This window comes from Salmo salar, chromosome ssa11 (genome assembly GCF_905237065.1).
Source record: "Salmo salar chromosome ssa11, Ssal_v3.1, whole genome shotgun sequence".
NCBI lineage: Eukaryota > Metazoa > Chordata > Actinopteri > Salmoniformes > Salmonidae > Salmo > Salmo salar.
Window position 1 is genome coordinate 3,611,418 of NC_059452.1, and position 14,130 is coordinate 3,625,547.

Consider the following 14,130-nt stretch of genomic DNA (forward strand, 5'->3'; position numbering starts at 1 on the left):
TACCACAGCATTTTGCAGCTGTACGCCAATCCATCTGGTTTGCGCTAAGTGGGTCTACCATTTGTTTTTCAACAGGACAATGACTCAACACACCTCCAGGCTGTGTAAAGGATATTTGACCAAGAAGGAGAGTGATGGACGGCTGCATTAGATGACCTGGCCTCCACAATCACCTGACCTCAAACCAATTGAGATGGCTTGGGAGGGGTTGGACCGTAGAGTGAAGGAAAAGCAGCCAACAAGTGCTCAGCATATGTGGAAACTCCTTCAAGACTGTTGGAAAAGCATTCCAGTTGAAGCTGGTTGAGAGAATGCCAAGAGTGTGCAAAGTTGTCTGTCATCAAGTCAAAGGTTAGCTACTTTGAAGAATCTCAAATATATTTTTATTTGTTTAAAACATTTTTTGGTTACTACATGATTACATATGTTTTATTTAATAGTTTTGATGTCTTCATTAATATTCTACAATGTAGAAAATATTAAAAATAAAGAAATACCCTTGAGTGAGTTGGTGTTTTAAAAAAAAATGTGAGCATCACACAACAGAACACTTCAACTGGAACGACACTCTCAGTAATGGTTGCACAAAAATAACTGTGTGCCAACCACATGGAGCCAATAGGGTCATTTTCCTGGGATCCGTGTCTTGACCTTTTTACTATTGAGCCTCCTTTCCCCTAACCTGCAACACATGCCCCTGTATATCCCTACATCTCTTCTCTCTCTATTTCCCTCACTCTGCGTCTGTCTACCTGGTCAGATTTGCATGCTAAACCTTGGGAGGATGAAACATTAGTGTGTGCTGGTGGGGATTAATTTGCCTGCAACGCATGGAAGGGAAGGGAGAGACAGGCTGGCTTGATTCTCACCACTTGTCTACTTAGTTTGTTCGCTGAGGTAGAGGAACCCTGTCAGAAGTCTGAGGCAGCCCCAAGCCCTTGGTGTCAACATGGCTTGTCTCAGTGGGTTCAGCCTGTCTCGCATCCCCTCTATCCTGATGTTGGCGGTACTGTACGTGGCCTATGTGTTGATCGGAGGACTGATCTTCTGGAAGCTGGAAGGAGGTCTGGTCCGGCAGGATATAGCCCGTTTACTTGAGGAGAAGAGCGCACTACTAGACACATACCCCTGTCTGAACCAAGAGGCCTTGGATACTATGGCTCAGGTGAGTCAGTGTGAGAGCGAGATGGTGCTAACATGTGTCCTTTGTCCTGATCTTCTCCACATTCTGATTGTGCACATGTTTTTAGACAGTTAAAAAAAGCATTGTGATCTGATTGAGATTGAGACCATTTAAAGCATAATTATCTTGACCTCTAAAATCATTGACAGGTGGCAAAATTGAAGTATGGCATCAATATGTCTTAAAATAAATAAATAAATACATATTCATTTGAAAGAATATCTGTCAAGAAATTTCAGTACAGGAAGGGACCAGAAAATCTGGTCACAATGTGGACCAGAGTATACAACTGTTGTCTACGAAGTATGTGACAAATGCAATTTTATTTGACACAGTGGACGGATAAGAGAGACATTTTAATACCATGTGCAAATGTGACAAAACTTGATCACATAGTAATTGGATTGCTTTGATCAGATCACAAAAACACATGTTAGCATGAGGTGTAAACATGACTTTAGACTTAATGGCAGATGTGTTTGGGAGAATATTCAACCTCCAATGAAGATTTTTCATGTAACCTTTTTCCATATTGCACTTATTTTTAAATGATTCCTTACTTTATTTTTAAATGATTATTTTTAAATGATTCCTTACTTCACTGTATACAGTGAGGGAAAAAAGTATTTGATCCCCTGCTGATTTTGTACGTTTGCCCACTGACAAAGAAATAATCAGTCTATCATTTTAATGGTAGGTTTATTTGAACAGTGAGAGACAGAATAACAACAAAGAAATCCAGAAAAACGCATGTCAAAAATGATAGAAATTGATTTGCATTTTAATGAGGGAAATAAGTATTTGACCCCTCTGCAAAACATGACTTAGTACTTGGTGGTAAAACCCTTGTTGGCATTCACAGTGGTCAGACGTATCTTGTAGTTGGCCACCAGGTTTGCACACATCTCAGGAGGGATTTTGTCCCACTCCTCTTTGCAGATCTTCTCCAAGTCATTAAGGTTTCGAGGCTGACGTTTGGCAACTCGAACATTCAGCTCCCTCCACAGATTTTCTATGGGATTAAGGTCTGGAGACTGGCTAGGCCACTCCAGGACCTTAATGTGCTTCTTCTTGAGCCACTCCTTTGTTGCCTTGGCCGTGTGTTTTGGGTCATTGTCATGCTGGAATACCTCTTCCACGACCCATTTTCAATGCCCTGGCTTAGGGAAGGAGGTTCTCACCCAAGATTTGACAGTACATGGCCCCGTCCATCGTCCCTTTGATGCGGTGAAGTTGTCCTGTCCCCTTAGCAGAAAAACACCCCCAAAGCATAATGTTTCCACCTCCATGTTTGACGGTGGGGATGGTGTTCTTGGGGTCATAGGCAGCATTCCTCCTCCGCCAAACACGGCGAGTTGAGTTGATGCCAAAGAGCTCCATTTTGGTCTCATCTGACCACAACACTTTCACCCAGTTGTCCTCTGAATCATTCAGATGTTCATTGGCAAACTTCAGACGGGCATGTATATGTGCTTTCTTGATCAGGCGGACCTTGCGGGTGCTGCAGGATTTCAATCCTTCACGGCGTAGTGTGTTACCAATTGTTTTCTTGGTGACTATGGTTCCCAGCTGCCTTGAGATCATTGACAAGATCCTCCCGTGTAGTTCTGGGCTGATTCCTCACCGTTCTCATGATCATTGCAACTCCATGAGGTGAGATCTTGCATGGAGCCCCAGGCCGAGGGAGATTGACAGTTCTTTTGTGTTTCTTCCATTTGCGAATAATCGCACCAACTGTTGCCACCTTCTCACCAAGTTTCTTGCCGATGGTTTTGTAGCCTTCCAGCCTTGTGTAGGTCTACAATTTTGTCCCTGACATCCTTGGAGAGCTCTTTGGTCTTGGCCATGGTAGAGAGTTTAGAATCTGATTGATTGATTGCTTCTGTGGACAGGTGTCTTTTATACAGGTAACAAACTAAGATTTAAGAGTGTTCTCCTAATCTCAGCTCGTTACCTGTATAAAAGACACTTGGGAGCCAGAAATCTTTCTGATTGAGAGGGGGTCAAATACTTATTTCCCTCATTAAAATGCAAATGAATTTATAACATTTTTGACATGCGTTTTTCTGGATTTTTTTGTTGTTATTCTGTCTCTCACTGTTCAAATAAACCTACCATTAAAATTATAGACTGATCATTTCTTTATCAGTGGGCAAACGTACAAAATCAGCAGGGGATCAAATACTTTTTTGCCTCACTGTGTATATATATATATATATATATATATATATATATATATATATATATATATATTAAGACATAAAGGGGAGACAGACTAGGCACATTATGAGAGGCAGTTAATAAATGACTAATGGAAGCAGAGTAGAGTTGTGGCAGTGTTACCCACTCAGCCACACTAAGACACCGTATTTACATTTCTACATACTGCCAAATGTCGACAAAACAAATTATGATAGACAAGATGGGATCTTTTTGTGTCGGTAAAATTAATTATGTGAGAAATGTTGGTGGAAATTTAAATATTGATATAATAAACATCATATTGAACTTGGTGTCACGCGATGACATGTTGTGTGGTCCTCCCACTACAACTCGTCAGGAAAGCATGCAGTTAATTAAACTACAAATTAAATAACTTATGCTGAATTTCACAGTGTGAAAAGTGAAATGAAAGTGAAATGTGATGAGCTTGATGCTCCTTTCCAATAAATATTGAAGGTCTTATTCTGGTGACATGATGATCAATGCTTTCCTGCCATTTGAAAAATATAAATAATCTTGTTCTTTTGTCCATCATAATCTCATCATATTGGCTATCCTGTCCGCACTGTATCTGCAAGCTGTTGGCTGGAGCATACTTGCTAATGCCAGAGTGGGCACACTCGCTATATATCACAACTTTTTTTGGTGAGAAAACCATCAATAGAGTTGAAAATGCGAATTTAAAAGGTATTTTTATGTGCACTACGTCATTACGCACAGCCTTTTATCCGCAACAAGTCAAATTGAATCTGAATCTCTGGTGGGAAAATGCGCATATTGTTTTTATGCAGATTTTAGAATATTCAATATTCACATGAGAATCTGTTGCCAATTGGATGGAAACCTAGCTACTGGCCCATTTACAAGTTAAATTGAGGATAATACTAGTCTGTCAAGAGGTGCTGACTCACTGCTGGATTGTTGACTGATGTTTAAAAGGCAAGAAGGCAATCCTTTCCCATGCAAATTTAGGTACTTTTAACAATGCACTGCTTTGCCTGAGTGTCATCCCTTGACCTACATGGTCCATGTTAAGATTTATTTAAGTTGTTCCAAAGTTCGCCTGGGTGTTCCCAAGTAATCCATTTTGGGATGGAAGAACTTTCTCAAACTTTATAAAAGTTCTTGAATTATCATTTTTTATTCAACTTTAAAAGCTTTAGCTGTGCATTTATGTAAAGTGATGGATAGTTTAAAGGGGATTGATGTTGGGCATCTGTGGACAGGTAGGTCAGTCTGCAGTCCTCTGGCAGCGGGTTCAAGCAGTGGCAGGTATGTGTGCAGTAGCGGTGCGTAGGTAAAATCAATAGGGAAGCCATATTACAACCTGTGTGTTGTGATAATTTGTAACGCCCTGGCCATAGAGAGGGGTTTTTTGTTTTTTATTTTGGTTAGGCCAGGGTGTTACATTGGGTGGGCGTTCTATGTTCCTTTTTCTATGTTTTGGTATTTCTTTGTTTTGGGCCATGTGTGTGGCTCCCAATCAGGCACAGCTGAAGCTCGTTGCTGCTGATTGGGAGTCACACATAAGGAGCATGTTTTTCCTTTGGGTTTTGTGGGTAATTGTTTCTTGTTTAGTGTGGTTGCACCTGACAGGACTGTTGGCTGTCAGTTTCCTTGTTTTTGTTTTTGTATAGTGTTCTTTAGAATTAAATTGAAGGATGAATACTAACTCTGCTGCATTTTGGTCATTTCCTGAAGACAGCCGTTACATAATTGCATCGTTTGCTCTATAACCTGGTAGTTCATATGCCACTGTGATATACAGTGCCTTCGGAAAGTATTCCGACCCCTTGACTTTTTCCACATTTTGTTAGGTTACAGATGTAATCTAAATTATATGTTTTTAATTTCCTCATCAATCTACCCACAATACCCCATAATGACATTTTGCTAATTTATTAAAAATAAAAAACTGATATTAAATTTACAGAAGTACTCAGACCCTTTACTCAGTACTTTGTTGAAGCACCTTTGGTAGCAATTATAGCCTACATTATTTTTGGGTCGGATCCTACAAGCTTGCATACCTGTATTTGGGAGTTTCTCCCGTTCCTCTCTGCAGATCCTCTCAAGCTCTTTCAGGTCAAATCAAATCAAAGTTTATTTGTCACGTGTGCCGAATACAACAGGTGTAGACCTTACAGTGAAATGCTTACTTACAGGCTCTAACCAATAGTGCGAAAAAAAGGTGTGTGTGTGTGTAAGTAAAGAAATAGAACAACAGTAAAAAGACATTTGAAAATAAGAGTAGCAAGGCTATATACAGACACCGGTTAATCAGGCTTATTGAGGTAGTATGTACATGTAGGTATGGTTAAAGTGACTATGCATATATGATGAACAGAGAGCAGCAGTAGCGTAAAAAGAGGGGTTGGCGGGTGGTGGGACACAGTGCAGATAGCCCGGTTAGCCAATTGAGGTAGTATATACATGAATGTATAGTTTAGGGCCTTCCTCTGACACCGCCTGGTGTAGAGGTCCTGGATGGCAGGCAGGTTTTCCCCAGTGATGTACTGGGCCGTACACACTACCCTCTGAAGTGCCTTGCGGTCGGAGGCCGAGCAATTGCCGTACCAGGCAGTGATGCAACCAGTCAGGATGCTCTCGATGTTGCAGCTGTAGAACCTTTTGAGGATCTCAGGACCCATGCCAAATCTTTTTAGTTCCCTGAGGGGGAATAGGCTTTGTCGTGCCCTCTTCACGACTGTATTGGTGTGTTTGGACCATTCTAGTTTGTTGTTGATGTGGACACCAAGGAATTTGAAGCTCTCAACCTGCTCCACTACAACCCCGTCAATGAGAATGGGGACGTGCTCGGTCCTCCTTTTCCTGTAGTCCATAATCATCTCCTTAGTCTTGGTTACGTTGAGGGATAGGTTGTTATTCTGGCACCACCCGGCCAGGTCTCTGAACTCCTCCCTATAGGCTGTCTCGTCGTTGTCGGTGATCAGGCTTACCACTGTTGTGTCGTCTGCAAACTTAATGATGGTGTTGGAGTCGTGCCTGGCCATGCAGTCGTGGGTGAACAGGGAGTACAGGAGGGGACTGAGCACGCACCCCTGGGAGCTCCAGTGTTGAGGATCAGCATGGCAGATGTGTTGCTTCCTACCCTCACCACCTGGGTGGGGGTGGCCCATCAGGAAGTCCAGGATCCAGTTGCAGAGGGAGGTGTTTAGTCCCAGGTTCCTTAGCTTAGTGATGAGCTTTGAGGGTACAATGGTGTTGAACGCTGAGCTGTAGTCAATGAATAGTATTCTCACATAGGTGTTCCTTTTGTCCAGGTGGGAAAGGGCAGTGTGGAGTGCAATAGAGAATGCATCATCTGGGGATCTGTTTGGGCGGTATGCAAATTGGAACGGGTCTAGGATAATGGTGTTGATGTGAGCCATTACCAGCGTTTTAAAGCACTTCATGGCTACGGACGTGAGTGCTACGGGTCTGTAGTCATTTAGGCAGGTTGCCTTTGTGTTCTTGGGCACAGGGCCTATGGTGGTCTGTTTGAAACATGTTGGTATTACAGACTCAATCAGGGACATGTTGAAAATGTCAGTGAAGACACCTGCCAGTTGGTCAGCACATGCCCAGAGCACACGTCCTGGTAATCCGTCTGGCCCCGCAGCCTTGTGTATGTTGACCTGTTTAAAGGTCTTACTCAAGTCGGCTACGGAGAGCATGATCACACAGTCGTCCGGAACAGCTGATGCTCTCATGTATGCCTCAGTGTTGCTTGCCTCGAAGTGAGCATAGAAGTGATTTAGCTCGTCTGGTAGGCTCGTGTCACTGGGCAGCTCGCGGCTGTGCTTCCCTTTGTAGTCTGTAATAGTTTGCAAGCCCTGCCACATCCGAGGAGCGTCGGAGCCGGTGTAGTATGATTCAATCTTAGCCCTGTATTGACGCTTTGCCTGTTTGATGGTTCGTCGCAGGGCATAGCGGGATTTCTTGTAACCTTGAAAAGCTGCACCTTGAAAGCTGCAGCTCTACCCTTTAGCTCAGTGCGAATGTTGCCTGTAATCCATGGCTTCTGGTTGGGGTATGTACGTACAGTCACTGTGGGGATGACGTCCTCAATGCACTTATTGATAAAGCCAGTGACTGATGTGGTGTATTCCTCAATGTCATCGGAAGAATCCTGGAACATGTTCCAGTCTGTGATAGCAAAACAGTCCTGTAGTTTAGCATCTGCTTCATCTGACCATTTTTTTTTATAGACCGGTGCTGGTGCTTCCTGCTTTAATTTTTGCTTGTAAGCAGGAATCAGGAGGATAGAGTTGTGGTCGGATTTACCAAATGGATGGCGAGGGAGAGCTTTGTACGCGTCTCTGTGTGTGGAGTACAGGTGATCTAGAATTTTTTTCCCTCTGGTTGCACATTTAACATGTTGATAGAGATTTGGTAGAACTGATTTAAGTTTCCCTGCATTAAAGTCTCCGGCCACTAGGAGCTCCGCCTCTGGGTGAGTGGTTTCCTGTTTGCTTATTTCCTTATATAGCTGACTTTGTGCGGTCTTAGTGTCAGCATCTGTTTGTGGTGATAAATAAACAGCCACAAAAAGTATAGCTGAGAACTCTCTAGGCAAGTAGTGTGGCCTGCAATTTATCACAATATACTCTACTTCAGGCGAGCAAAATCTAGAGACTTCCTTAGATTTTGTGCACCAGCTGTTGTTTACAAATATGCACAGACCACCCCCCCCCCTCGTCTTACCGGAGGGTGCTGTTCTATCCTGCCGGTGCAGTGTATATCCCGCTAGCTGAATATCCATGTCGTCATTCAGCCACGATTCCGTGAAACATAGGATATTACAGTTTTTTATGTCCCGTTGGTAGGGTATTCGTACCTCGTCTAGTTTAATGTCCAATGATTGCACATTGGCGAGTAATATTGACGGTAACAGCAGCTTTCCTACTCACCTTCTGCGGGTCCGGACGAGGCATCCGGCTCTTCGTCCTCTGCGTCGCTTCCTTTTGCGAATAATTGGGATGTCTGCCCTGTGGGGTGTTTGGAGAATATCGTGTGAGTCCTACTTGTTGTTGTTGTTGTTGTTGAAAAAATCTTTGTCTAATCCGAGGTGAGTGATCGCTGTCCTGATCCAGAAGCTATTTTCTGCCGTAAGATACGGTTGTAGAAACATTATGTACAAAATTATTTACAAATATCGCAAAATAAAAACACAAACCTGATCGAACATCTTGAGAGACCTGAAAATATCTGTGCAGCAACGGAGGAGATGGCCGCCGTTTTACTCCTAACCAATTGTGCTCTGTAAGTCTGGGCTCTGGCTGGGCCACTCAAGAACATTCAAAGACTTGTCCCGAAGCCTTTCCTGTGTTGTCTTGGCTGTGTGCTTAGGGTCGTTGTCCTGTTGGAAGGTGAACCTTCGCCCCAGTCTGAGGTCCTGAGAGCTCTGGAGCAGGTTTTCATCAAGCATCTCTCTGTACTTTGCTCTATTCATCTTTGCATCAAACCTGATAGTCTCTCAGTCCCTGCTGCTGAAAAACATCCCCACAGCATGATTCTTACACCATCATGTTTCACCGTAGGGATGGTGCCAGGTTTCCTCCAGATGTGACGCTTGGCATTCAGGCCAAAGAGGTCAATCTTGGTTTCATCACTCCAGAGAATCTCTTTTTTCATGGTCTGAGATTATTTTACTGAGGAGTGGCTTCTGTCTGGCCACCCTACCATAAAGGCCTGATTGGTGGAGTGCTGCAGAGATGGTTGTCTCTCTGGAAGGTTCTCCCATCTCCACAGAGGAACTCTAGAGCTCTGTCAGGGTGACCATCGGGTTCTTAGTCACCTCGCCCCCCCCGATTGCTCAGTTTGACCAGGCGGCCAGCTCTAGGAAGAGTCTTGGTGGTTCCAAACTTCTTCCACTTAAGAGTGATGGAGGCCACTGTGTTTTTGGGGACCTTGAATGCTGCAGACATTTTTTGGTACCCTTCCCCAGATCTGTCCCTCGACACAATCCTGTCTCGGCGCTCTACGGACAATTCTTTCGACCTCATGGCTTGTTTTTTGCTCTAACATTTTTTTATTTAATCTATTTTAGAATAAGGCTGTAACGTAACAAAATGTGTAAAAAGTCAAGGTCTGAATACTTTCCGAAGGCACTGTATAGGCCTAAGGCCTAGACAACAAGAAGACAACAGTCACACAGTGGCAGAATAAAAGCGTTTGTTTCATCACAAAACAGGAGGGCATCATCTGTCCAGTAATATCCACAAAGCATTTTGTATGTAACAAACTGTTACATAACCTACAGCATGGTCAAACAAGTTCATGTTTCCGAAATGTTCAGACTACTAAACAACTTGATTTAGAACCATGAAGAGTTACCCCAAGTCTCAAAGAAAACAGGAGCTGCCTCCACTATTCCAGCACTATTTCAACTTTAACATCATCAAATCACCTACGTTTAATCTAATACCAAAAACAATTTCGTCCAATCAACGTAAGCTAAATATAATGTGAGTGTGTGTGCGTGCGTGCAGGTAGAAAAAAACATGTTGACTCACCCTACTTGTAGAGGAACACTAATGCCATCCTCCTCTCTTTCATGTGACCAAAACGGTCTATGACTGTCATACAGTATACGCTTTTAGTTTTGTTGTCCTAGGTTACCTGGCTAAAATGCTTGCTCGCTAGCCTAACTTCCTTTCATGGGCAACGATGTGCCGGCTAGTTAACATTAGCCTACTACATCTAGTTACATATTGAACATCCATCCTCTCAGGCCAGGGGCACAATGTATGAATTCGTGGTTGGATCAGAATCACCGTTATAATCATTGCCCAGTATGGAGAATTAAGTAAAACCACAAGTCCAAATTCTTATTTCGATCCAGGGCTAATTTAGTGAAGGGACAATTTTAGCTACCTAGCTTGCCACCAGAGGACAGCAACACAACGAGATGCAACAATTTACGTTTTTCCTGTCAATGACGTTTTGCTTTTGATGTGAAGACAAATCCAAACTGGCTTCTCTTGACACTTTATTTTGATGAGTCAGGACCATTCACAGTTGATCTCACTCAGTTTAGCTCAAAGCTGATTGGCTATTATTTTATTGCTTTTGTTATCAAGGGAGGCTAAATGCTCCCTGGCTTCCCTAGCTATTGAATTCAATGCAGGGTAGCCTAGTGGTTAGAGCGTTGGGCTAGTAACCGAAAGGTTGCAAGTTCTAATCCCCGAGCTGACAAGGTACAAATCTGTCGTCCTACCCAATACGCAGAAACAGTTTGGGATAAATTGAATTGAAAACATAAAATGTGCTATATACACATAAATCTCCCACAATAATCATATTACTTGTATTTTTTAAAACAAGCACCTTAAAAACTGCAGAAGCACTGTTCCTAGGCAGTCATTGAAAAAGTTAAATAATGTCATACATTCAGCTTCTTGCAAACTGAATGAAAAATATGTTTTTCTTGGTAACATCTTTGGGGAAGCCTGGCTTTCTTTGGCCTCCATGAATATACACCAATGTATGTGTGTACGGTATATGTAGAGTAACTGTCAAATTTATGAGGCTCCCTGCGAAGACGTTTATGTAATAGGCTGTGTCAACATCTTCACTCTGACACAGCTCTGAGACATACCTCACTACAAGGGATTTTCAGGTCTAATGTACATCACCTTCTTGACAATTGTGGTCCATTGACCTAAAAACCCAGAATGAGCACAAGCAACCATAAAGAGATGAAACGGTGGCTACAGTCTGTCCACCAAGTCAGCAAACTGTTATATAACCTTGACTTACGACAGAGTTAGCGTGGCTGTCTCGAGTAGGGGCCTTGAAAGTTGACCACTAGATTGCAGGGTTAGATTCTAGCTTTTCTTACCTAAGCAGAATGTGTTTGCTCTGTAAAGGGGAGACTGTTTACACTAGTTGACCTAGTGCCTTAGACTTTGGTAAGTAGACAAGATAGCTAGCTGAGCAGCAAGAAGTGGGACGGGAATTAAATCAAACCTCTGAGGGAAACCTGCCCCACAGAAAAAATACAAGTTAATCTACGGTTGAGTAGGCCTAAATAAATGTTTTTATGTCCCAATGTTATTCCTCCTTAAAAGCAAATAAATGTGCCGGGGGCTGGTTAAGTGGAAGTCCTGCTGCCTCCATTTGCCCCTGGAGGCATAGAACTTGAACATATCTGAAATATATACAGTACCAGTCAAAAGTTTGGACACACCTACTAATTCAGGGGTTTTTCTTTATTTTTACTATTTTCTACAATGTGGAATAATAGTGAAGACATCACAACTATGAAATAACACATATGGAATCATCTCGTAACCAAAAAAGGGTTAAACAAATGTTATACTTGAGATTCTTGAAAGTAGCCACCCTTTGCCTTGATGACAGCTTTGCACACTCTTGGCATTCTCTCAACCAGCTTCATGAGGTAGTCACCTGGAATGCATTTCAATTAACAGGTGGGCCTTGTTAAAAGTTAATTTGTGGAATATCTTTCCTTATTAATGCGTTTGAGCCAATCAGTTGTGTTGTGACAAGGTAGGGGTGGTATACAGAAGACTATTTGGTAAAAGACCAAGTCCATATTATGGCAAGACCAGCTCAAATAAGCAAAGAGAAACAACAGTCCATCATTACTTTAAGACACAAAGGTCTTTGAAGTTTCTTCAAGTGCAGTCGCAAAAACCATGAAGTGCTATGATGAAACTGGTTCTCATGAGGACCGCCACAGGAAAGGATGACCCAGAGTTACCTCTGCTGCAGAGGATAAGTTCCTTAGAGTTACCAGCCTCAGAAATTGCAGCCCAAATAAGTGCTTCACAGAGTTTAAGTAACAGTATTCTTCGCCAGACCCACTGGCTCCAGGTAATCTATAAGTCTTTGCTAGGTAAAGCTCCGCCTTAGCTCACTGGTCACGATAACAACACCCACCCATAGCACACGCTCCAGCAGGTATATCTCACTGGTCATCCCTAAAGCCAACACCTCCTTTGGCCGCCTTTCCTTCCAGTTCTCTGCCGCCAATGACTGGAACGAATTGCAAAAATCGCTGAAGTTGGAGACTTATCTCCTCCCTGTAATGATCTTCTGACAGAGGGGATCAAGATGCAGCGTGGTAAGTGCTCATATTAACTTTAACCTGTTTAGGATAGGGGGCAGTATTTTCACGGCCGGATAAAAAACGTACCCGATTTAATCTGGTTATTACTCCTGCCCAGAAACTAGAATATGCATATAATTAGTAGATGTGGATAGAAAACACCCTAAAGTTTCTAAAACTGTTTGAATGGTGTCTGTGAGTATAACAGAACTCATATGGCAGGCCAAAACCTGAGAAGATTCCATACAGGAAGTGCCCTCTCTGACCATTTCTTGTCCTTCTATAGCTTCTTTATGGAAAATAGAGGATCTCTGTTGTAACGTGACATTTTCTAAGGCTCCCATAGGCTCTCAGAAGGCGCCAGAACGGGGAATGATGACTCTGCAGTCCCTGGGCGAAAAACAGTAGGGCTTTTGGAAAGTGGTCGTTCTGAGAACAATGACACGGGGGCGCACGTGCATGTGAAGACTCCATTTTCTATTTTCAGTGTTTGAACGAAAACAAGGTCTCCCGGTCGGAATAAATCGCATAAAAATTGATTTTAAACAGCGTTTGACATGCTTCGAAGTACGGTAATGGAATATTTTGACATTTTTTGTCACGATACGAGCCGGCACGTCACCCTTCAGATAGTGTCTTGAACGCAAGAACAAAACGTAGCTATTTGGATATAACTATGGATTATTTGCAACCAAAACAACATTGGGTGTTGAAGTAGAAGTCCTGGGAGTGCATTCTGACGAAGAACAGCAAAGGTAATCCAATTTTTCTTATAGTAAATCTGAGTTTGGTGAGTGCCAAACTTGGCGGGTGTCAAAATAGCTAGCCATGATGGCCGGGCTATCTACTCAGAATATTGCAAAATGTGCTTTCACAGAAAAGCTATTTTAAAATCGGACACCGCGATTGCATAAAGGAGTTCTGTATCTATAATTCTTAAAATAATTGTTATGTTTTTTGTGAATGTTTATCGTGAGTAATTTAGTAAATTCACCGGAGGTTTGCGGGGGGTATGCTAGTTCTGAACGTCACATCCTAATGTAAAAAGCTGGTTTTTGATATAAATATGTACTTGATTGAACAAAACATGCATGTATTGTATAACATAATGTCCTAGGTGTGTCATCTGATAAAGATCATCAAAGGTTAGTGCTGCATTTAGCTGTGGTTTGGGTTTATGTGACATTATATGCTAGCTTGAAAAATGGGTGTCTGATTATTTCTGGCTGGGTACTCTGCTGACATAATCTAATGTTTTGCTTTCGTTGTAAAGCCTTTTTGAAATCGGACAGTGTGGTTAGATTAACGAGAGTCTTGTCTTTAAAATGCTGTAAAATAGTCATATGTTTGAGAAATTGAAGTAATAGTATTTCTAAGGTATTTGAAAATCGCGCCACGGGATTCAACTGGCTGTTGCGTAGGTGGGACGAATTCGTCCCGCCTAGCCCAGAGAGGTTAACGAGAGTCTTGTCTTTAAAATGGTGTAAAATAGTCATATGTTTGAGAAATTGAAGTAATAGCATTTCTAAGGTATTTGAATAACGCGCCACGGGATTCCACTGGCTGTTACGTAGGTGGGACGAAATCGTCCCACTGGCCCTAGAGAAGTTAAATAATGGTGAAACATAAAAATAAAACAGACTTT

General features: G+C 42.4%; 1 protein-coding gene across 1 annotated transcript in view; it reads left to right on the forward strand.

The window, feature by feature from the left end:
- The first annotated feature begins 949 nt into the window (after positions 1-949).
- The window catches only part of kcnk17 (potassium channel, subfamily K, member 17), a 45,713-nt gene continuing 32,532 nt past the window's right edge, over positions 950-14,130 (forward strand). The window contains exon 1 of the mRNA XM_014126547.1: positions 950-1,165. Coding sequence (XP_013982022.1) covers positions 950-1,165 — 216 coding nt within the window. The remainder of the gene's footprint in view (positions 1,166-14,130) is intronic.